The 21,289-nt window shown below is 61.1% G+C and overlaps 7 protein-coding genes across 7 annotated transcripts; all 7 read right to left on the bottom strand.

Annotated features, from left to right (window-relative positions):
- Window positions 1-897: 897 nt before the first annotated feature.
- On the bottom strand, window positions 898-1,401 carry LMXM_04_0610 (conserved hypothetical protein; the record flags this gene model as incomplete). The annotated part of the gene is made up of 1 exon (XM_003871779.1): window positions 898-1,401. The coding sequence occupies one exon, from the start codon at window positions 1,399-1,401 to the stop codon at window positions 898-900; it is 504 nt and encodes a 167-aa protein (XP_003871828.1).
- Window positions 1,402-2,226: 825 nt separating this feature from the next.
- On the bottom strand, window positions 2,227-6,054 carry LMXM_04_0620 (hypothetical protein; the record flags this gene model as incomplete). Its single annotated transcript, XM_003871780.1, has 1 exon — window positions 2,227-6,054. The coding sequence occupies one exon, from the start codon at window positions 6,052-6,054 to the stop codon at window positions 2,227-2,229; it is 3,828 nt and encodes a 1,275-aa protein (XP_003871829.1).
- A 2,975-nt stretch (window positions 6,055-9,029) lies between these two features.
- Window positions 9,030-10,046, bottom strand: LMXM_04_0625 (hypothetical protein; the record flags this gene model as incomplete). Its single annotated transcript, XM_003871781.1, has 1 exon — window positions 9,030-10,046. One exon carries the CDS (start codon window positions 10,044-10,046, stop codon window positions 9,030-9,032), a length of 1,017 nt encoding a protein of 338 aa, XP_003871830.1.
- Window positions 10,047-10,751: 705 nt separating this feature from the next.
- On the bottom strand, window positions 10,752-11,348 carry LMXM_04_0630 (conserved hypothetical protein; the record flags this gene model as incomplete). The annotated part of the gene is made up of 1 exon (XM_003871782.1): window positions 10,752-11,348. The coding sequence occupies one exon, from the start codon at window positions 11,346-11,348 to the stop codon at window positions 10,752-10,754; it is 597 nt and encodes a 198-aa protein (XP_003871831.1).
- A 1,531-nt stretch (window positions 11,349-12,879) lies between these two features.
- On the bottom strand, window positions 12,880-13,860 carry LMXM_04_0640 (hypothetical protein; the record flags this gene model as incomplete). Its single annotated transcript, XM_003871783.1, has 1 exon — window positions 12,880-13,860. One exon carries the CDS (start codon window positions 13,858-13,860, stop codon window positions 12,880-12,882), a length of 981 nt encoding a protein of 326 aa, XP_003871832.1.
- Window positions 13,861-15,409: 1,549 nt separating this feature from the next.
- LMXM_04_0650 (serine-threonine protein kinase-like protein) lies at window positions 15,410-19,087 on the bottom strand (the record flags this gene model as incomplete). The annotated part of the gene is made up of 1 exon (XM_003871784.1): window positions 15,410-19,087. One exon carries the CDS (start codon window positions 19,085-19,087, stop codon window positions 15,410-15,412), a length of 3,678 nt encoding a protein of 1,225 aa, XP_003871833.1.
- Window positions 19,088-19,986: 899 nt separating this feature from the next.
- On the bottom strand, window positions 19,987-20,433 carry LMXM_04_0660 (uncharacterized protein; the record flags this gene model as incomplete). Its single annotated transcript, XM_003871785.1, has 1 exon — window positions 19,987-20,433. The coding sequence occupies one exon, from the start codon at window positions 20,431-20,433 to the stop codon at window positions 19,987-19,989; it is 447 nt and encodes a 148-aa protein (XP_003871834.1).
- Window positions 20,434-21,289: the final 856 nt, after the last annotated feature.

Below are 21,289 nucleotides of genomic sequence, written 5' to 3' on the forward strand. Positions count from 1 at the left end.
GGCACGCGTCGACTATGTCCATGTCGTGCCTTGTGCAAGTGCCCTCACATGAACCCACCACCGCCGATCCACAGACACACAGGTAAGCGCGCGCAGGCCTGTTGGAGACAGGAGAGACGGGGGTGAGGGGGGAGGGGTCGAGCTGCCTGAGTTGCTGGAGGCACGGACAACTGTGAGGTGAAGAGCGAGGGAAGATGCGCGGTGGGGCAAACGACGGTTGTGCAGGCGTGGGCGTGTGCGGTGGGCACACGTGTGCGGTTTCAGCCACGAACACCACGTGCACACATGCATGAAAGACTTCACCAACACACTCACACACACGCAGAGGGAGAGTGGGAGGGAGGGAGAGGGAGTTGATGTGGCTTCGGGGAGCGAGAAAGAAAGGTGCTCGGCCACATCCTGAAGCATAAGAACACGTGTGTGTGTGTGTCTGCCAGCCCACGCTCAACGGGCGGCACTGTCGCAGGGCCTCGGAGAGGCGTGCCCACATCGATGGGCGCACGCGCGTGTGTTTGTGTATCTTCGAGTCTTGTCAGCTGTTGAGGTGAAACACGCGCGCGACGGTTTCTAGTGCTGCACGCACACAGTGGGATACACAGAGGCACTCACAGGACAGAGCAATGCTGCGACATGGGGCACCGTTGTCCAGTGCTGCATGTCTCCCTTAAGCGGTACCTGTGCACAGGACGCGTGCGGCGATGCGCGATAAGTCCTCTCCTCTCCTCAGCATCGCCACTTCTCAGCGCCAAGGCGACGGGAGGAGAGGGAAGGGTGGGGGGGGGGGAGGCCGACACATGCACCGCCATAAACACGCGCACTCGACCCCTTTCTCCGAAGTATGTATGCATGTGCGTGCGTGCGTGCGTGTGTGTGTGCAGAAAATAACGTGCCACACCTTTACGCATCCTCGCCATCGCCGTCCGAGTCGCTTGACGACGATGCGGACGCTGACGATGATAAAGCAGAGCCGTCTGAGCTCGCATCTGAGTCCGAGTCCAGCCTGCTGCGCAGCTTCTCCTCGAGCCGCTGCTTCTTCTTCCCCCTTTTGGCGGCGCGGCGGTTGCGCTTCTTCGCCTGTATGCTTTCTAGTTTCTTGACCTTCTCCTGATGGACCTGACGACGTTGCTGCAGCTCCGCTGCTGCGGCGGCCGCGGCGCGGAGGTGCTGCTGCCGCACCTCTTCACGCTCCTCTGCAATACGTGTGTTGGTGTTCGTCTTGCCGCCAGCGCCGGCAATGGTGGACCGAAGCCGCGGCAGCGAGCGCATCGTTGCAATACCGCGGATGTACGACTCATGCTCGCGCTGCAGCCGTGCGTCGCGGGCGGCCTTCTCCTCCGGCGTTAGCGGCGGCGGCGGCGCGTTGCCGCCGTGGTTGTTGCCGCTGGGAGAAGAGATAGACATACTTCACCGATGGGTGGTGAGGCGGAGAAGGGCGCTTGCCGTAGTACTGACACAGAAGTGTGTGTGTGTGTGTGATGGCGTGTTCATGTGAGCAGAGGGGAGAGAAGAGTGTAGGTGGGCGGTGGTGAGGAAGCGGAGGGACATCACGCGGAAGGGGCTGTCTGACGAACGGGAAGGCACTTCCCCCGCTGTGCCTTCTCTGCGGCGTCTTGGGGTGGACTTGCGTGTTCTGCTGTCTATCAACCTGCACGCGGCGCGAGATCTGCTCGCCGTAGAGTTCACATTCACGCACACACGTGCACAGCACGAGAGCAAGTTGGGTGGGGGAGAGGATGACATGGGGAGGAGCCGCCGCACCACAGTGAGGGGAAGAGAGAACGCGCACGTGGAGCACCCCTCTCCCCCTCAACACACCCACAAACACATGCACAAACACACGCACACACACCGTGTCCTCCAGAACAAGAAGGATACATGTGTGTATATACATACATATGTTTGTGTACATGGTATCTACCGAGAGATACACAGCGCTGTTGGAGTGTATGTGTTCTTCGGTTGCAGGTGTGTGCGCCTCTGCGGCACGTGTGTGGGCAGTGCCGACCATGCTATACAGCACGCACACCATACACGCTGAGGGAGAGGGAGAGAGAGGCAGCCGCTTGAGCAACGCAGCGCCATCAACCACACACACACACACACACACACACAGACAGATGCGGCAGAGACAACAGCAACAGGTCAGCCATGCCGGTTTCTCCGCGTTTACGGGCAGAGCTCCTGCAGTGTTCCGATACCTTGCACACTCTCTCCCTTCTCTGCGCACTACTGCTGCCGTTGTACTTGGTCTCGCCGTTTGCCCGTGGCCTCGAGGGAGGGCGTGCAGCGCGCCGCACATTGCGCAGCCTTGTGTGCGCTGCTGCCGCTTGCATTCTCGCGTGGCGGCGAGGCCGCAGGGATGATGGGGAGTGATGCAAGGCCGACATGAGTCGACTTTCCCTTCGCGCTTTTCTGTGCCTGAGCAGCTGATGGGGGATCGCTGACACAGTTCCCCGCACGTGGACGCAGCAGCGACAGCGATGGGGCTGCAAGCGAGGCCGCCGTGGTGAACAACGGAGCGGCAATGGATGCCCCAGGATCCACAGATATGGTACGCGGAAGCGCAAAGATATTCGCCGGCGAGGCGCTTAACATCGGCCTCGTTGTCTTTTCCGTGGCCGTGTCTCCTCGAAAGTTCTGGCGTCTGCGAACACGGTCGTCAGCGCGGTGTCGGCGCTCGGTTGACTGAGCGCCGCCGGTGCAGTCGCTCTTTTTCCGCTTCGTCACCGTGTGACTAGACACTGGCACAGACGACGGCGCCGGCGAGCGTCGAGGACGCACTGCGTCGCTGCGGCCGTCATCGCCGCCGTGGTTCTTACGCAGTCGCTTAGTGCCAGCGTGGTGAGACGACGGCTGCTGCTGTTGCGGTTGATGCAGTTGATCCATGCGCGGCATGGACGCGTCATCTGCCGCTGTTGCTTCGGCTACGGATGCCAGTGGTGGCTGGCGGAGGGGAGCCGTCGGTGGCGTGGAGGAGGACGCCGAAGCAAGCGCAATGGCTGCACGTCCTTCGCCACTGCAACTGACGCCGAGGCACGCCAACGCTTCGCTTCCGCCGGCGCGCTGCGATGAGGGTGCGACGTCCCCTTGCTCTGTCACAGTACGGCTTCCGTCGACGTGTGACGCCACCGCTTCCACCCCCATGCCTTCTGGCCTCATCATCGCCCTTTCGGGGTAGTGGTGCGTTCTGGGGTCCTGCGGCTGGGGCGAGACGCTGTGCGACGCTTCTGAGCCGCCGTACACCCGTGCCAGTCTTGTGCCGTTTCCACCCTGGCTGCCGTGGGCAGTCTCGCCATCCTGAGAGAGCAATGTGTAGCGCCGAGGGCCGCCGCCTGGGCTGCACCGACTCGTACTCGGACTGCAACGCGTATCACCGCCGGCAAGCGTGGCAGTCCTCGTTGCCTGCAGCGAGTGAAGCCGCTGCTGCTGCCGGCGCAGAATATCATCGGCCTCGTCAGCCCACCGGAAGTCCATCTTGGAGACTGAGCGCCGTGCTGCCCTATCCTCGGGCAGGGGTGGGTGCGGATGACGCTGCGGTGGCTCTTCCCCGTGCTTTGAGGGGTCGGAGGGCTCGTGACTGGCATGGGGTGGTGGGGAGGTCGAGGGCGAGGAGGGGGCGACCGAGGCATCAGCCACGGAAGCAGGGACAGGGTTTGCCGTACGCGCCGCCTTTTCCACGCTTGATGAGCCACACTCCGCATGGCCTTCAGCATGGACACCTCGCGGTGCGGCTGTAGCGCGCCGTTGCGCAGGATACTCGAGAGAAGGCCGCTGGGGCGACAGGGACACCGCCGATGCCGGCTCCCCAGCATCTCCCTCCGCGTCCTCATCATCGCCGCCAACACGCTCGTCCTCGACGCCAACGGCAACAGGCACCACCGAGCCGCTGTCACACCTGTACTGGCCGTCGTCGCCGGCTTCCACAGAGCAAGATGCATCCACCGGCGAATCCAATGACGTGGCGGCCCGCGGCTCAGCGTCGTCTTCATTGGCGGCTGCAGCGGCACTCGCACGGCTTTCCTGGCTGATGCTGGAGACTGTCACCACAGCCTCCTCCTTGCTCCGGTGAATCACCTGCGGTGGCGAATCGCCCATCACGGCGGTGTCTGCTGCATGGTTGCCAGCGCAGAGCTCATCCGTGGCGCCCACACCGCTGTCTGCCATATCGGTCGGAGAGGGAGCCGGGGAGGCCGGCGGCTGCGCAGCTGCAGAAGGCGCTGGCTGCGCTGGTGGGGTCTGAGCGTCACGTGGGCACCGCTCTTGCGGGAGTGGTGTCGACCAGCACGATGGGGGCGGCAGCGGCGGCTGTGATGGCGCTCCAGGGGCCGGGGTGTGGGGCGGATACTCCACATCACTTCCTACGCTTCTTTGGCGGGAACAACAGCACTGTAGACGCAGGCGCATCTGCTGCCGGCACGGTGGACTGAAGACGAGCCCGCTAGGGTCCGCCACCGGGCTCATCGAGGCTGACACCCTGGTGGTGTGCCTGTGACGCATCGGCGAATCGAGGTGAGAGTTGCCCTCTTCATCTCTCGTGAGGCTACATGGCAGCGCTGACACGGCGAGGGCGGTCGTGGCGACCACCACAGGGCACGGGCGCCGTTGCTCGGGAGCTCCAGCTGATGGTGAGGTGGCAAGGGACAGGAACCCAACATCGTTGCCGTCCTCTTCACCTCTTCCGTCGTGCTCTGCGTCCTCTTCGTCATTGCGACCGCCCCCTTCTGCAGACGGGTCTGTGTCGTGCCAGCTGCGGTAGCGGCAGTAGGGGTGATCGAACCGAACGGGTGTGGTCGTGGCGGTGGCACTCTCCCACGTGCCGCACGACTCCACCGCCTTCTCTTGTTGCGCAAGTGTGTGCGCCTGCTCAGCATCAACTGCCCCGGGGCCCTCCCCATTACCGCCCCTGCAAGCGGAATGCTCCAACGGAGGACTGCAGCCTGCATCACGTCCAGTACCATCGCACCTGCCCTCCTTGTCTGTTCTCACGGCGTCTGCTGACATGGATGGCGTGTGCATGTGCAACGCGGGGGCGGCCGGTGCCGCCTCTTCCATCGACCACGTGTCGACAAAGGGTTCGGCCTCCTCGTTCTCGTCGATGTGATTCGCGCTGTTGTCCTGCTCAAGACTCATGGGCGCCGCCGCAGCGTCGCATAACAACGAAACGTCCGACGTCGAGGCTAGGAGTACCAGGTCAGGCGGCGAGGCGGCGGACAGGGCACACCCTCGGGAGGGCTGCAACAGAACAGCGCTGCCGCGGCCGCCACCATTGTCGACATCCCGGTTGCTGTCAGATCCGCGCTGCGCCGATGACAACGGTGCGGACACAGACGGCGATGCTATGATGGCGTCAGGGTGGGAAAAGGTCGTCGCGGCGCTCCGCAGCTCCGAGGCACGTCCGCTGTCCACACCACTGGCTGATTGGGCATTGGCGCACGCCTGTGGCACGCGCAGCGGCGTCGAAAGGGACGTCTGCTCCACATCCGCGGAGGTGCATTGCATGGTGGGTGAGGCAGCGACGCTCGATGTGACGTCAGGCAAACTCCCTTTCCAGGCCCTCTGTGGCTCGTCCCCCTCCTTGTCATCTTGGCTTTCCTGAAGAGACGCTGCGGTTGCCGCTGCCGTAGTCGCATTCGATGGAACACCGCGAGATTGCTCTCCTGGCGCAACCGCTGCCGCGGGTGCGGTCGACGGCGCCATCGACGCTGACGGAGCGGAGGCATCGAGCTGGGCGGTAACTTCTCCGAAGAGCGACCTCGCCCACTTCAGATCGTCGGCACCATACTGGTGGCCGTGAGCATCGCTGCTCTCGCCGTTGCCCTTCGCGGACAGGCGGAGGTACAAGAGGCGCTCCACGGTGAGGGGAACTCTAGCTGGCGCGTAGAGCTGCTCCCAAAGTGCGTACGTGCTCGCCTGTATCACGTGCTCCTCGTCAGCGCTTGGCACGCAGCCACCGTCGTTTTTCCTGTCAGCTTGTCCCGTCCGCGGAGGCGGCTTCGGCGCGGATACGGAGGAGAGCGGACTGACAGACCGCTGCTGCTGCTGCTGCTGCTGCATCGGCACGGTGAAGAGAAGGGAGCAGGAGAAACAGTGGAACAAAGACCCAACAACAAAGCAAGGCAAGGCCACGTATAGTGTGAGTCTGCTAATCAACGTCTGTGTTGCCCACGCGTTCGATGGGGCTTCTGCTGCTGCTAAGCGTGATCTAGTTCTAACGAAGGCACACGCGTACACACACACACACGGTGTACGCACCAAGCGGCGAGGGTGCGGGAATCTAAAAAAAGGGAAGCGGCAGAAGAGACCGAGCTGGCGATAGAGGAAGCCGCATCAGCAGATGGTGATGGTACGCTGATAACAAGGACAACGCTCACACGCCATCACGTGCCTCTGCGTCGGCGTGTGTGTCTAAGAGGTGCGGGCCGAAAAACAACGAAAGACGGCGAGAGTCAAAAGCAAACCGTTGACGGGTGGTGGTGGTGGAGAGAGGGGGAGGGGAGAGAGAGAGGTGTGTGCGTGTGTCCGTTGCGCAAACAACGGGTGCTCTGAAGAGATGGGAAGTAGGGGTGGGTGAGTGAGTGGGTCGAGAATGGGAAGCCGTAGGCGAGACGGTCGCGACGGTATGGCCCCCCTCCCTCCCCCCCAGACACACCTACAGGAGTATGCGCGTCACGCGAGGAGAGGTGGTGGGCGGGGAGTGGGGTGGGGCGAACAGCTGCGTAGGCGCGTCACCAGACGACATGGAGGGAAGGGGGAAAGGGAGAAAGAATGCTGTGAGCAAGGAGAAGCGAGGTCGCACTGCGGGGCTCGGTTCGCACACGTGCCGCCAGGAATTGCAGCACCCAAGTGAAGATGAGGGTCGCCCTGTACTCACTCATGCAACGTTTTGTGCTACGCCTGCCCTGGCTGTTCATACACGAACAACTTGCTCTTCTGGGCCGTACACATCACTCCCTCCCTCCCTCCCTCCCGCGCACCACCTTGCCCTCATCACGTACATCACACACACACCGGATTCACCATGAGAAACCGCCCCCTCCCCCCACACACACCGGGTGGAGAAGATCACGCGTCAGAAGAAGAAAATGGCGGAGGGAGGAAAGGGGGTGTTGATGAGAACACACGGGAAGATGAAAATAAAACGGGAAACGGGAGCCAGCTGGCCACTTCGCGGAGTAACAGGGGGGGGGGACCAGACGGGCGGTCCGAGAACGATGGGCTAACAGCCGTCTCTAGAGATCCTGCTGCCCTGGCTTCGATTGCATCATCACTTTTGTGTGTGTGTGTGAACAGAGCATTTGGGGTGGTTGCCTGGTCGAGGGTCTCCGGTTCCCTACTCACAGTCGTCAGTGCTGTCGCGTGCATTGACTTTATCGTAGCCGTGCTGACGCCGCTTGGCGGTGGTAGTGCTGCCCCAGCGTCAGCACCGCCGCCAGAGGCCCGCTGTCAGAGGTGGAAGGTGATAAACAAACACGCACAAAGCTCCACCTTGCCGTCACTAATGGGAGTGAGGGCTCCGTCCACCGGTGGATGCGTGGGGTGCTCCGTCACATCCATGTGCCAGACCTTGTTCCTGCCGTCATTCATTCGCGTCCATCACCTCCAAGAACAACAACGTACCCGTTATACGTCATCGTGACCAGCGCAGGAGGCTTCAATAGGATTGTGATCATCGAGGTTGCGGGCGCGGCAGCTTGTGCTCTTGGAGGGGATGCGGTCACTCTTTGTGCCATGGGCGCTGCATTCATTGCAGAGGCGCTGTTGGAGCTCTTTGATGATTTTGACGACGACTCGCAAGCTATGAGAGGTGATTTTTTCCTGATGCGTGCTTGACCCCAGCTTTCGTTCTCTCCATCATGGCAGGCGAGGATACCTTCTGCGCTGTCAGCTCCGGCGGCCTTGCCAAGTCAGTTAGAAGCGCTACGACAGCATCTGCTGCGTGCGTAGAGAAGGCCGTGTTGAGGGTGTGGTTGAAGTTGCTGCTCCACTTGCGCAACTTCAGTGCAGCAACCAGGTAACCGAGAAAGGCGTTCATGATGTCATTTACGCTGCTAGCGGTGAGAGGCTTGTGACGGGTCTCGTGACGGGATACCGCCTGTCTGCTTCAGCCCAGCTTGGCTTCCTTGGGGTGATTTCGAAGGAAACACTCATAGCCGTTCCTATTGGCGCAGGGCGTGTAGGGAGACTCCAACGTGCGTCCGTTGAAGTAGTTGTCCAACTGGATTGCCAGCAGGTCCATTCTGGGGGAGCACAGTCAGATGAACGCATCGAGCTCCTGGTGACCATCGTCAACATGAACGATAGACTTCAAAAAATACAGCAGCTCATTATATCAAAAGACTGTGACCAGGAGGGCGCCCTCTGTGGTGGTGAGCGCTTCGAGGCAAAGATAAGCTGCAGGCCAACAAACGCGGGTTAAATGAGGTTATAATGAGCAGGCAAAGATACAGGAGTAGGATCATCTACAAGGTGGTGAAATGAATGCAAGGCTCGGAAAAAGGAAATCCACCTAAGTGCAGCGAGGAGTATATGCCCTTGAGGAGGAGGATGCTCCCCCCACAAAGGAAAGTCGCCGTCTTAGAAGAAACCTTAAAAGCCTCCCCGTCTGCCTGCAGCCGAGAGGGCAAACAAAATCTTGCAGCAGAAAACTTCCTTTGGCTACGGCATCTACATGGGTAGCCTTCGCACACCGATGTCTATTCTGTAGGCTTTTCTTTTTCCAGAGGGGTGTTCGCTCGAAGCGACGAAACTAGCCAGAAGAAAACAAAGTACGTGTACAAGTATTCAAAGATCCAAGAAAGCAAGAAAAACAACAACAGAAAAAAGGCGAAGCACAATCAGCATACATTGCTTTAAAAGCCAAGGGTTTTCTTTTTTTTTTTGTGTGTGTGTGTCTGTGACCTCCTGCCTTTTTCGTTGTCGCGTGGCGACTTTCGTTTCAGGCGATGGTGATACCCAGTGAGGTGAGAGTAATAATAAGAAAGATCAGATATAGTATGAGAAGGAGCAAAAAAGACCGCCGTCCTCGTCTGTCATATATGTGGTAGATGGGACATTCGACCTACTGGGATGCTCGAGATGGCGGCACGCTGCTTGCCGCTGAGTTGCTTCGTACGCGCTTTTAAACTCATTGTCTGCATAACGTACAGCTGTGATTCAGGTTGAGCATACTGAGGGGAATGCGTACCTACTTTACCGTGACTCGGCGTTGGCACACAGGAGGCGGCTGCATCCAAAGGAGAAAGGATCAAGGGGTGCGCAGGATTTTCACCAGGTGAAGGAGCAAGAGATGACGATGTCGTTCGTTCGCTTATTTTGCTCTTTCCCGCGCGTGAAATCTTTCCGCTGCTCAACCTTGCATTATCGATCTTGCGAGGTGCATGGCTCGCTGAGTTTTGACTGTTCAACACCATCAGGCTGTCATCGAGGCTAGGACGACTCACTTCACGCGCGTGCTTGCTTATCCTCACGGGAGTGAGGCCAAATTGCGAGGAGCACCACAGTTCTAGTTTCTCGCCTACAGTACTCAGCATTTTCGTAGTCCAGCCTGTCAGCCATTCCGTTACTGCCTCAAAGACGAACTCGCACTGCTGCACGTTCGTGTTGCTCTCAGATGCAGCTGCATCTTCATCTGTACTGCAGACTTGCGAGCCGACTGAGACTCGCGCTGGAACGCACAAGGCCGATTGTGCAAGAGCGTTGTGTTGCGCCAACTTTCCCTCCTCAGCGCCTCCGCAAAGAGCAACCTTCTTCCAGATGTCCGCCATCTTTTCAGCTTCGGTGAGTTTCGACCGTAGCACTCGTGTATGCTCATCAAATATACGCTCGATAACAGCGTTAGCAAGTTGTTCGCTGTTGACACGCAGCGGCTGAATTCTATTTGATTCGGACTCAATATGCTCTGAGTTCAGAAGAGCGATTGCTTTTTCAAGAACCCCATCCCTGTAAGCCATGTATGTGAGTGCCTCTCCGCTGTCGACAAACTTCGGAATCGCAGTCGCTTTAAGCTCTTGCAGCAGCGCTATCACTTCGTCTCTTCCATCACTCATTATCAGCGCCGCTTCATGTGAATGGAAAGACGCTGGTAGCCCACAAGACAAAGCGCATTTTTGAGAAGAGAAATCGACGACAATGAAATGGTGACTTGGTAAGAAAGTGTTGGGGAGAATAGAAGGTGAGGCATATGTTCGAATCAGTACATGAAGTTGGGCTTCAGTACGTGAAAGGGATCACTGTGAACCTGCAAAAAAAAAGTCAAGGCGTGCTCATCAGAGGCATGCTGGCTCTCTTTACCAAGCTTCTGCTGCAGTAGGGGCAACTTGCACCGCCGCGTGCTTCGATGCGCTCTAGAATGCATCGACAGGAAACTGTGGTGGCTGCTGCCACAGTTCCAGTTCACCGCGGTTTCACTCTTTCCTTAAAGATTTCCCATACTTTTTTGTTTGTTTGACTACACTAATCTGAAGAGCTGGCTAGCAAAATACAAGGAAATCAGAAAATAAGGCGCGCTTAGGGTTTCATAAAAAAAAGGGATCACAAAACACTGCAGCCCTGATTCAATATAACGCCCTATTTTCTGACTTTGCCTAACAACGGGAAACCAAAAACAAACAAACAAACAAAAAAGAGAGAAGCCCTTTGTAGTATCCTAAGTGCTAAGATTTCTCCACTTTGACAAACACACAAAAAAATGGAAACAAGCGAGTTTAGTGTTTTTGTTGTTTTCTTTTTTCGTTTCATGAAAGTCGCGCCGATTACTTGAACTCGGCGTACTGCGGGGCCTGGCCGTAGCGGTACCACCACATGAACAGGGTCACGACGAACGCCATCAACGTCGTGACGAAGGCGGAGTACCAAATGATGGACATGAACTCCTCATCCGTGCCAGGGCGTGAGTTCTGGTGCATCGCGTTTTCAGTCACGCCGACCAGGTTCGTCGACTCGCACACGAACAGCACACGAGTCCACAGCTCCTGCATGTGCTTCTTATAGTCGTTGCTCATCTTTTTGCTGGTCATGTAGCTGGTCAGGCGCTTGACCTCGTACTCGTCCTTGGGGATAATGCTGCCCATGTGGTCCAGTTCTACAGTGTTAGTGATAGTTGCAGCATAGCAGCCCCTCTTGAACGTCATCTTCTCCTTCATGTAGCGCTTGACGATCTCGTTGAAGCGGATCTCCGCGGCGGTGCGAACTTTGGTGCGGAATACGTGACGGCGGAGCGGGTAATGCACCTTCCCGACCTCTTTGTACACGAACTTCTTCGCCAGCGGGCTCGTGTAGTTACACATGGGGTTGGACTGACCGCCGAAGGTGGCCATGGCACCTCCGAGGGTCATATTACCGAAGTTCATCGTCATTTTGGCGAACAAAGGACAGACTAGGTGTTCTAGTTGGCGTTACTCGCTTCCCAGTGGTGTTTGAGTTCTTTTTTTTTGTGGAGAACTGTTAGGGAAATAGGAGGAGGGAAGAGGGAGATTAACAAGAGGTCATATAGAGCGCACAGTAGATGTAGCGAGTAGCGCCGTTTTGTGCGGTGCTAGTAGGAGCATTGGAGCAAAGCAGAGGTGACCTACAATTTTTTTTTTGGTGGCATCCGATAGTTCGATAGTGGGGTGAAGTGACAGCGTTTACACACTGGAAAGCTTCATCTTTTTATTTTATACAAGCTCCACACCGAGACATGTGGAGTAGCACTTTGATCAAAGTGCCGTTGCCCTGTGCCCAGAGCCAATCCAATCATGGTCACTGTCAAGGCGAAAGATGGGGAGACATACACAGCTAGGACAGTGTGTGATGCGGAAACATTTCGCGGGCCCCACTTGAAAGTTCAAACTGGTCAGCTGGCATGGTTTTCTGAACGTGGGCGTGGGGTGGGGGGCGTTCGGGTGCCGCCGGTTGGGGGCTCTCCGTGTTTGGCGGCCTCGTGAGGAGGGCTGCCCCTTCGCGGGGATGGGTTGGGGGGGGGGGGGGGCCCCGTTTGTGTCGTGCGCGGCCCTGGCGGCGTGCCCACCGGCCGATGCCCGGGGGTGGGGGGCTCGTTGGCCGGTAGCCCACCCCCGGGGCGGGGCCACTCGTCGCCGGCCCAGCGCCACGGCCGCGGCGTCCGGGTGCCTGGGTGGGTGTGGGGCGCCGCGCTCTGGGGGGGGGGGGTGCTTCTTTGGTGGTGTTGGGGGGTTTGCTGATTGCCCGCGCCTCGCCCCCACCCCCCCGCGGCGCCGTTTCGCACGGACACGCCATGCGGGCAGCGAAGGCCGCTGCGCCAGGTTTTCCGCGCGCAGTCGTCGTTTCAGGTGCTCGAACAAGGGGGGAGGGGGCAGGGGTAGCGTGGCCTCACTTCCATGTTTCTCCGCAAGTCTGTGCAAGAGCTTGGTGAAGGGGAGCCCTTCGTCCCGGGCGGAGGGCGGGCCAGACGGGCGCACATGGTACGCACCCGGGCCCGAGAACATCGCCATGACACCGGGAGGGGGGAGGCAGCAACGAAGGCAAGAGCCACGAAGAGCTTTGGCGAAGAGGCGTGCATTCCGTTTTGGTGAAACAAGGAAAAGCGCAGAGGGAAAAACGTCACGGACTTCCGTGGTGTCGGACGGGGGAAGAGGACGGGTGCGGGTCTGCCTGTGCGCACGTCTCCCGCGCGGTGAACTCCGGAGCTTCCGCGCCATCCTCCTCCGACGTCGTGGCACGTGGCCGCGGCGGCCAAGCGGAGCGCAAAGCGAGTGAGACATACATGTCGAGAGCAACCATCGAACAGAGCTGGCGAGGCGAGGCGAGGCGAGGCGAGGCGGGGAGAGGGGTGAGGTGGGGTGGGCGTTAATGCGAGGATATACGGGCATGCACGCGCGCAGCCTTCCCCTCCCTCCCTCCCTCCCCCCTCAAAGGCGGCGGCTAGAGCTTGAGATCCTTGAACAGCGCGCTCTGCAGGAGGTGGCCTGTAAGAATGATGCTGACGGCGACGAGAAAGAAATCGTCCGCGTACCTCGCGGCGGCGTACACGACAACGGTGAACACGTGCACGACACTGGCGTACGCGGCGGCGAGGGCCGACGAGGGCACGCTGGGCTTCACGGCTTGCTGCGGCTGCGGCTGCTGCTGCTGTGCGGCGCCATCGACTATCTCCGTCAGGCTTGTCGGCATGAGCATGTAGGCAAACATGGTGACGTGGAGAACCGCGATGCGGAGCCCGATAACGATAGGCAGCAGACGCGCGTGTGTAATGACGCGCAGTCGAAGCACACAGCAGTCTAGCAGTGACACCGTCTTCGCGCCGCAGAAGCCGCCGTTGTACTTCTGCAAGAGCAGCAAATCATCGACAGAGGGCTTCGAGTTGGCGACGGGCACGGGGCACACGAGTTCTGCAGGTTCTCGGCACAGCGGGCACCGAAGCCGCCGGTAAATCCCGGTGCACTGCCATATCTGCACGAGACAGCGGGCGCAGAACTTCTGATGGCCACACGGCAGCAGCTCCACAGGGTGGTCAACGGTGGAGGAGAAGCAGATGATGCAGTGCATCTCATCTCCAGCTTCAGCCGCTGCTGCCTCTTGCGACGAAACTGGACGTGTTGGCCGCAGGGCGGCTGCCATGGCTTGCACCTCGGCGTAACTCGGCAGCGTTCTCCAGTGGGTTGCTTGCTGCCGCATCCGCCGTGCCTCGAGGTGCATCACGACGAACCGCGCCATCCACAGAATGAGCATCACCAACGCCAACGCCGGCACTGCCACGCGCAGGAGGTTCAACGCCATCGAGCCGCCGCTCGACACGCTCGCGAAGATGTTGCAGGCGGCCGGGAACGTGGCCGTCGCTGGGTGGGACGCGTTCACGTACCTCGCCTGCGCAAACGTCAGCTCCGGTCGCGGTCGGTGCTCCATCTTGCCCCCCCCCCCCTCCCTGCCCGTATTGCGCCCTCTTCGACGTGTGCGTGTGTGTGCACCCACGTGTGAGAGGCCCCGCTGAGTAAGCGCCAGAGAAGCGGGCGTGTGCGGAGTGCGAGAGGAGAGAGCCGGGGCGCAGCCGAAGCGGGGGAGGGAAGTATGGGAGCGCACAGCGCAGCAGGGCACACACACACACACACACACACACACACACAGCAAGCCCTTCAACCTCCTTTTCTTACGTTATATTACAGGAGAGGGAGAAGGGTGAAGCAGCGAAACCGTCGTTGTGTCTGACGCGTATGTGCGTACGTCGTCGTCGTTACCACGGCGCGTGTGCGTGTGTGTGGTTACCGCGCGCAAGTGCGCTTCTTCTGATTCTCGCGGCTGCGACAGCCTGTCAGACCACCGCACCACGCCAAGGGGCTCGCGCGTATGGGGCAGGTTTCGGCTACGAGCACACCAGGGGGCACACGTCGAGCAAGATACACGCGCTCCCGTGTCGCCGAGACGTAGGGCACACACCGGCGCGAGAGAGGAAAGCCGGTGACGACACCCCACAGCGACGAGCGGCGCAGGCGGCGTGAAGGCAGTCTGGCGACAGTCCAGAAAAGAAAACGCACGCACACACAGGGATGAGCGCGTGAAGAGCAAGGACGAGAGAGGGGGAGGTGTGCGTGTGTGTGTGTGTGGTGTGTGTGAGGGAGGGAGGGAGGGAGGGAGGGAAACGACGTTCACGACGCCACAAGAGCGCGCAACGCAGAGAAACGGGTGGCCGTTGGTGACGACGACTCTGTCGGCGAGCCAAGGGATGGATGACGGCACAGGGGGTGGGTGGGGGTCAAGGCTGCAACTCAGATGGCGCGGAGGTGCAACTTCACAGCAACAACGTCGGCACACGGCAGCAGCAACACAGTGGAAGACGAGGCCGAAGGAAGCGGATGTAAGTAGCGAGGACGACGGAGCGCAGCTGACATGGAAATTATGGCGGAGCGATGGTATGTACACGTGTGGCGTGCGGGGTGGGGGTGGGGTGGCAGGAGAAGTGCCGGTGCAACCGCGACAGCCGCACGGGGGGCGATATACAACAGATAGAGAGAGGGAGTATTGGTGGACGCATGAGTCGGCTGGTGGGCAGTGGCTTTGCGGGCGTGTCCTGTTAGGCATTCCCCCGGCGAGAGCGTGTGCGGAGGGAAAGGCCCACCTGCACACAAGCATGCTGCAACCGTAGGCGCGCCGTGCTTCACAGCTCCCTCACGGCTTTGCCTTTGCCTTTCTTTTGTGCGGTTTATCTATTGTGTGGCGCTGTGGCGAGACGTCAGGCACGGGCGCAGGACCGCCGCACGGCCGATCCCTCCCCATCCGTACTCGGGCCTCAGCGGTGGTGGAGGGAACACAGCGCGACCGTGCGCTCCAACGCGTCCTACAGAGGATCTTCCACGCCCCCCCCCCCCACACACACACGCACACGCACACATACACACACTCAGAGATCAGCCAGCTAGTGGATGATGACGGGACTCGCCACATCCATCGCCGCACGGTATCACACACATTCCCGCAACCACGGATGCCGCAGCGCCTCGTACGCCGTCAGCCGCCGCGAAGGGTACTTCTCCAGAAGTCCGCGAATGAAGGAGGCGCCGAGCGCCGAGATGGGGGGCAGCAACACATCCGCGACGTGTCCATCAGGCGCCATCACGCGACCGACGGACGGGTTTGCCTGCGCACCGGTCGCGGCAGCGTCCGCGGAGACGTACACAAGGCGATCGAGGTCCACCTCCAGCCCACCCGACGCACACGTGTCGGCGTACGTGGTGAGTGATGCGCAGAGCTGCTCCACAGTGGCGTCAAAGCGCGAGTCAGCCGACGTCGCGCTGCTGCCGCCATCGCTGTCCTCAGCATGGGCACGCTTCTGCTCCGCACACCGCATAGACGCCGCCACCGCCTCGACGCGCCGGTGCCACTGTCGAGTCTGCTCCGAGGTGGCGGAAGACGCAGCTGACGTCTCGGCGCATTTTTTCGGCAGCACCACGCGCACCGACTCTACCACAGACAGCGGAGGTAGACACGCAACATCAGGAGGAGGACGTGCCGCAGAGCTGGACGGCCGTGACGATGGGAGCGGCCCAGCACTGGCTGGGCGGCGACGGTGCCGCTGGAAGCGCAGGGGGGCGTCATAGTTCACCAAAGGTGGCCCGCCGGGTCGCCGCGGTTTTTTTGCTGACGGAAACGGTGCCCGCCCCGTCAGCAGCGCGTACGCGATGACGCCGACGGAGTACATGTCGACTGCTGCGCCGTACCCCATCTTGTCCGGGCGCAAGGCCGGGTTGGTGACCTCAGGGGCTGCGTAGATAGGGGTGCCGCAGCTCGTCGTTGCGTCGTTTCGGGAGTAGATGAGCTTCACCCGCTCCGGCACCGCCTCCGTGGCTGCTGCTGCCGCCGCCGCAGGCCTGCCTTCAACGTCCTGTGACATCTGCGAGAGCATCCCGGTGAGGCCGTGCAGTGCCCCTGTGGAGTCGAACGGATGTGTCTGCAGCTGGTCGAGCACATGCGAGAGACCGAAATCCATGACCTTGACGACCGGCCACATGTGCCGCGGTACGTGCACCGTGTAAAGCACTGACAGCGGATTCGTGAACTCCACCGCCGCACTGCCCTCCTCACGCGTCGTCGCGGCGGATGTGGACGCGTCGCTTGCGTGGTGCGGGTGAGAGTAGGCGCGGAGCTGATGAACCAACGTCTGCAGCTGCAGCGCGTTGAGGGTGTAGCGGTCGCAGGGGCGCTGCAGCATCAGATTCTCGAGCTTCAAGTCACGGTGGATGATGCCCATCGTGTGCAGGTACAACACTGCCTCAATCACTTGAACGATGATAATCTTCACAATGAACTCCGGCAGCGGACCGCCGACGGAGACGAGTTCAACGTCGTCGTCGTCGCACGTAGCTGCACCCACCGCTGCCGTTGTCGAGTCGCCGCTGCCGTTGCCGAGCCGCTGCGCACCGGTGCTACGGCGGTTGTTCGCGCCACGCTCGCGTCGTTTGTAGATCTGCAGCAGGTCCCACACCTCCCCTCCGGTCGCCTGCTCCATCACCAGCGCCAGGTGGTCTGGCTGGTCAAACACCTCGTACAGTGCGGTGACGTTGCGGTGACGCACGGCGAGGAGAATGTTGATCTCGCGCTGCTGACGGCGGCGGTGCTGCAGCTCTCTCTCGTATGTGCGGCGGAGTGCCTCGGGGAGGCAGCGGATCAGCTCTCGACGGCGTTGCTCACGATCTTGCCGCGGCAGTCGCTGTGCGTCCCCGTCATCACTCGAGTCGTCGCCGTCTCGCCGCTTGTGCGGCGACTTCCACAATGCGCTGAGCGAGGAGGACGGCGTCAGGGCAGTGGGCGTTGAGTCGGCAAGCTGAAGATGGGCGAGCACACCTGCTGTCCATTCCTTCCGTCTCTGCAGGGCCAGATCGTCCGGCTGCGTCTCCATGAGCAACAACTGCTCAATCACCGCGGCATCTTCGGCCGATATCGTCCCTGGCACTGCCCCCGCAGTATCAGGGGTGGCGACGGTGGCGGTGGTGTGGATGCACGACACAGGTGTGCGATCTGTACCGCTTTCGCCTTCCTCGGGATGCTGCTGCTGCTGCTGCTGCCGCCGTCGCCGAAGAGCTTCCACCAACATCCGCTGCTTGCGGATGATCTTGACGGCGAACACCTGTGGCGCAGCATCGGTAGTGGTGGTGTCCGCCTCCGCTGCTGTCGTCGAGGCCGCCGACGCGGACACCTGCAGCACCGCGACCGGCGCCCGTCGCTCCTTCTCCCGTATGTAGGCTTCCCGTAGCTCAGCCGCCTCTGACGGGTTCGCCGTCCACTCACCCACGCCGTCGCCGCTGAAGACGTGCTCCCAACTTGAGGGCACGCCAGCCGCGACCACACCGCCGGCGTCAAGGAGGGACGGCGACTGCGATGAGGTTGACGCCTCTGCGCGCAAGGCGGCACGGTACACGGTGCCGAACGTTCCCTGGCCCAGCGGGTGCGCCCGATCAAGGGAGTAGTACTCGTCAACGCTGTGACCGTACATGCGCCGCACCTGCGCCTCGACGTTCCACTGCGCTCTGCACAGCAGCGCACGCCGCTGCGCAGCTGTCTGCAGTGCTTGACGTTGGTGCTGCTCCTTCTCCGCCAAGGTGGTGGTGCCCTCATCGGCGCCTTGCGTCGTGCTTGCCCTATGCGGCTGCTCCATCACCCAACGCACAAACCCCTCCGCAGTGAGGAAGTGAAACGAGAGGTTGTAGTTCGTCGTGTGCCGCGGGCCGGCGTTGATGAGTTCCACCACGTCACCGTCGCGCAGACGCACCGAGCGACCTTTGCCCACCTTCTGGCCGTTGACGATGCATCCGTTTGTGCTGTAGTCAGAGAGCATAACGTGAGCGTTGGCGGACCGTTGTTGTTGCCGCTGCTGCGGCTGCCTGGCGGCGGCGTTGCGGGCGGCTGCATCGCCGCGTGGATGCGGCACCGCTGGCACCTCCGTTGTGGGTTGAGGCCTGTGATGAAGCGGGGCCGCGACTTTGGCCATGGCGCCGGTCGCCTCGTAGGCGGCCCTATGTGCCTCCTTGTCTTCTGCTGCTACTGTAGCCGCTGCTGCAGCGTCACCGTGACGATGATCACTTCCTGATTGGTAGGCGATGGTGCAGTGCACACTGCTGACGCACGGATTCGTGGCGAGGACGATGTCGTTGCTGGCGAGGCGACCGAGACGGACCGCGCCGTTGTTGCTGCGAGTGCCGCACAGAGGCAGGAGAAGGCGAGGTGGTGAGGGGTGAGACTTGCTTCCCTCCTGCTGCGGCGAGGCTGGCGCGCAGGGGTACTTGCTGCCGCTGTGGGAGCACGTCGGCAAGTAGAACTGCCGCAGAGCTGGTGAAACGTGCCGCCACAACCAGTCCTCTCCAGGGTCGCGCAGGGACGATGAAGCTATCAGCTGCGCCGCTGACTCTTTCCCCGGCGCGTGTGCCTCTTCCGCAGGGCAGCCGCAACGCTGCGCGTGTGCCAGCAGCCCGTTTTCTCTCGACGGCAGGTTCTGCGCGACGAGGACACCCCAGACACGCACACTATCGGCGTCACCGTCTTGAAGGACCTTGCCACTACACGCACCTTCGTGGCGCTGCTTCTTGTGCGCCGGTGGCGCGTTGCTGCTGCTGGTGCCACTGCGCTCATGTACCGGTGCGTTCATCGAGAGTTGCTTGAAGGAGGAGAGAGGGAGGGGTGCAAGTGGTGATGGCGTGTGCGTCATGTGTGTGCGCGTGTCCAGAGAGGTGGCGGGTGGGGTGGGTGGGAGGCACAACCTGCTGCGCAGCGGTACCTATGCGCGTGCTCTCGTGTGTTAGCGTCCGTCCGTCACGTACTGTGGACACACGCACGCACACACATCTACGCACGCGCGCGCCTTTCTCTGCGTGCGTGCGTGTGTGGCGTGCTCTCTGTGAACGGGAGAGGGAGGGGGGAGGGGGAGTGCGCAAGGACGAGTGGTGAGGCCTCAGGGAGGCGTGGTCAAAGGAGGAGGGCGATGAAGCACTTTGCGAGGCTGCGTGCGTGCAACCTCATGACCAAGCAGCGCTGCACCGAGTAAAAATAGAAAGCATCGGAGGTATCGATGACAAGAAATGGCGGCGGCGGCGGCGGCGGCGGGAGGGGGGGGGTGCGATCACCTTGTGTGTGTGTGTTTACCAAGAGAAGCATAGGACCATAATAAGGATGCGTCGTCACGTAAAGGGTGAACGGTGACACGGGGTGGGGAGGGAGACCGCCGAAGGTGCGGGAGGCGTGCGGCGCATCAGCCGCGGACACACCCGCGCACACACACGAGAGTCTCGAAGCAGTGAGGGATCGTGACAGGCGGCGGGCATACGTGTGGAGGGATGCTCGCAGGGGACCGAGGCGGTTCAGGAGACTGAGGAGAGAGGAGCGGCGGATGCGCTTACCGTTAACACATGCCGCGTTGACGGTGGCTGGTGGCGACTGTGGTACAGCAACGCAAGGGGGAGGGGGGAGGGCGGCCAGCGGGGCAGGTGCGTGCCCGCCATTTTCTCGCTGTCTCTCCGGTATCGCTGTACATGATGCCTCGCCAATATGCTACTGTGGAGGCTGCATCGGGTGCTCTCTCTGGCACTGCGTGAAGTAGTCCCACGCCCACCTGCAGCTGTCGGCGGACTCGGGGTTCGCCTCAAGGCACTTGGAGTAGCCCACAAGTTGCGACGTGCAGACGTGCCCCTCCTGCTGCGCGGCCTGCGCCAGCTGCTGCGCCTCTGCCGGCTGCGTCGGCGCCTGGTTGCCGTGGCCGTAGAGGTAGTTGCTGATGCCGTGGCCCAGCACGCTGCCACCGGCGACGGCCGCCATCGTGCCGAGGATGCCGCTACCGCCACCGCCGGCCATCGGACGCTGAACGTAGATGTTCGTGACGCCGTTCGGCTGCTGCGGGTGCGCGTGCGACGTGGTACCGGGGCGGCGCTCGGACGGAAATCCACGGAGGGGGGTTTGGCGACTACCACGACCACCACCGCCACCGCGACTACGAGGCATTCTTCAACACACGGGTGAGCTCACTTTTCCTCGTCGTGCAGCCGCGTGTCTGCGTGATGGAGGTTGACGGATGTGTGCGGGGGAAGAGGGATCGAAAGCCGTAGGTGCCCCGCGGCCACGGATGTCGTGTGCGCGTGTGTTCGTCGTGCGCGGTGGAGGAGACACAAAGCTGGCAGAGGCCGTGAGAGCGAAGGCGGGGCGATGCCGAGATGCTTCGTTGGACGGCAGTGTACAAGGACGGGGTGGTGTGGGATGGGGCAACACGGCTACGCGCAGCCAACGCTCACCCACCTCCGTGAATCGCCACGCAGGGTAGAGAGGACGAAAGGGTGTGTAAAGGACCTGATATCTGACCTCGAGACACGCCGAGGGTGGTGGTGGTGGTGGTGCGCAAGCCTGTGCGAGTGGTTCAACCTTTTCTGTCGATCTGCTTGCCTGTATACCGTTGTCCGTGCGTGTGCGTCTGCGACACGGGAAGTGAGAGAGAGGGAGGGAGAGAGAGAGAGCCAGAGTGAGAGATGGATGCAACAACCCATGCGGGGCCATAGAAATTCGTGAGGGGAGTTCCTGAGCCGATCGCCGAAATGCACGGATAGCGTCGGGAGAAGCGGGCGAGCGGGAGGACAAGAGGCGCTGCCAGAGGCTATCAGAACAGGAACAGAGGCAAGACGGAGGGAGAGGGGGTGGTGGTGGTGGTGTCGGCGAGGATGTACCCTCGCATGCAAGTCGCCGGTTTCCCGCCACACCCACACAGAGAAGCTCATGCGCACGGCGGGCGTGGGGTTGTTTCTATGTAGACACGAATGAAAGCGCATGGGAGGCTGCCGCTGCCGCTGCTGCCCTTCCTCCGTCCCAA

This window comes from Leishmania mexicana, chromosome 4 (genome assembly GCF_000234665.1).
Source record: "Leishmania mexicana MHOM/GT/2001/U1103 complete genome, chromosome 4".
Lineage (NCBI taxonomy): Eukaryota > Euglenozoa > Kinetoplastea > Trypanosomatida > Trypanosomatidae > Leishmania > Leishmania mexicana.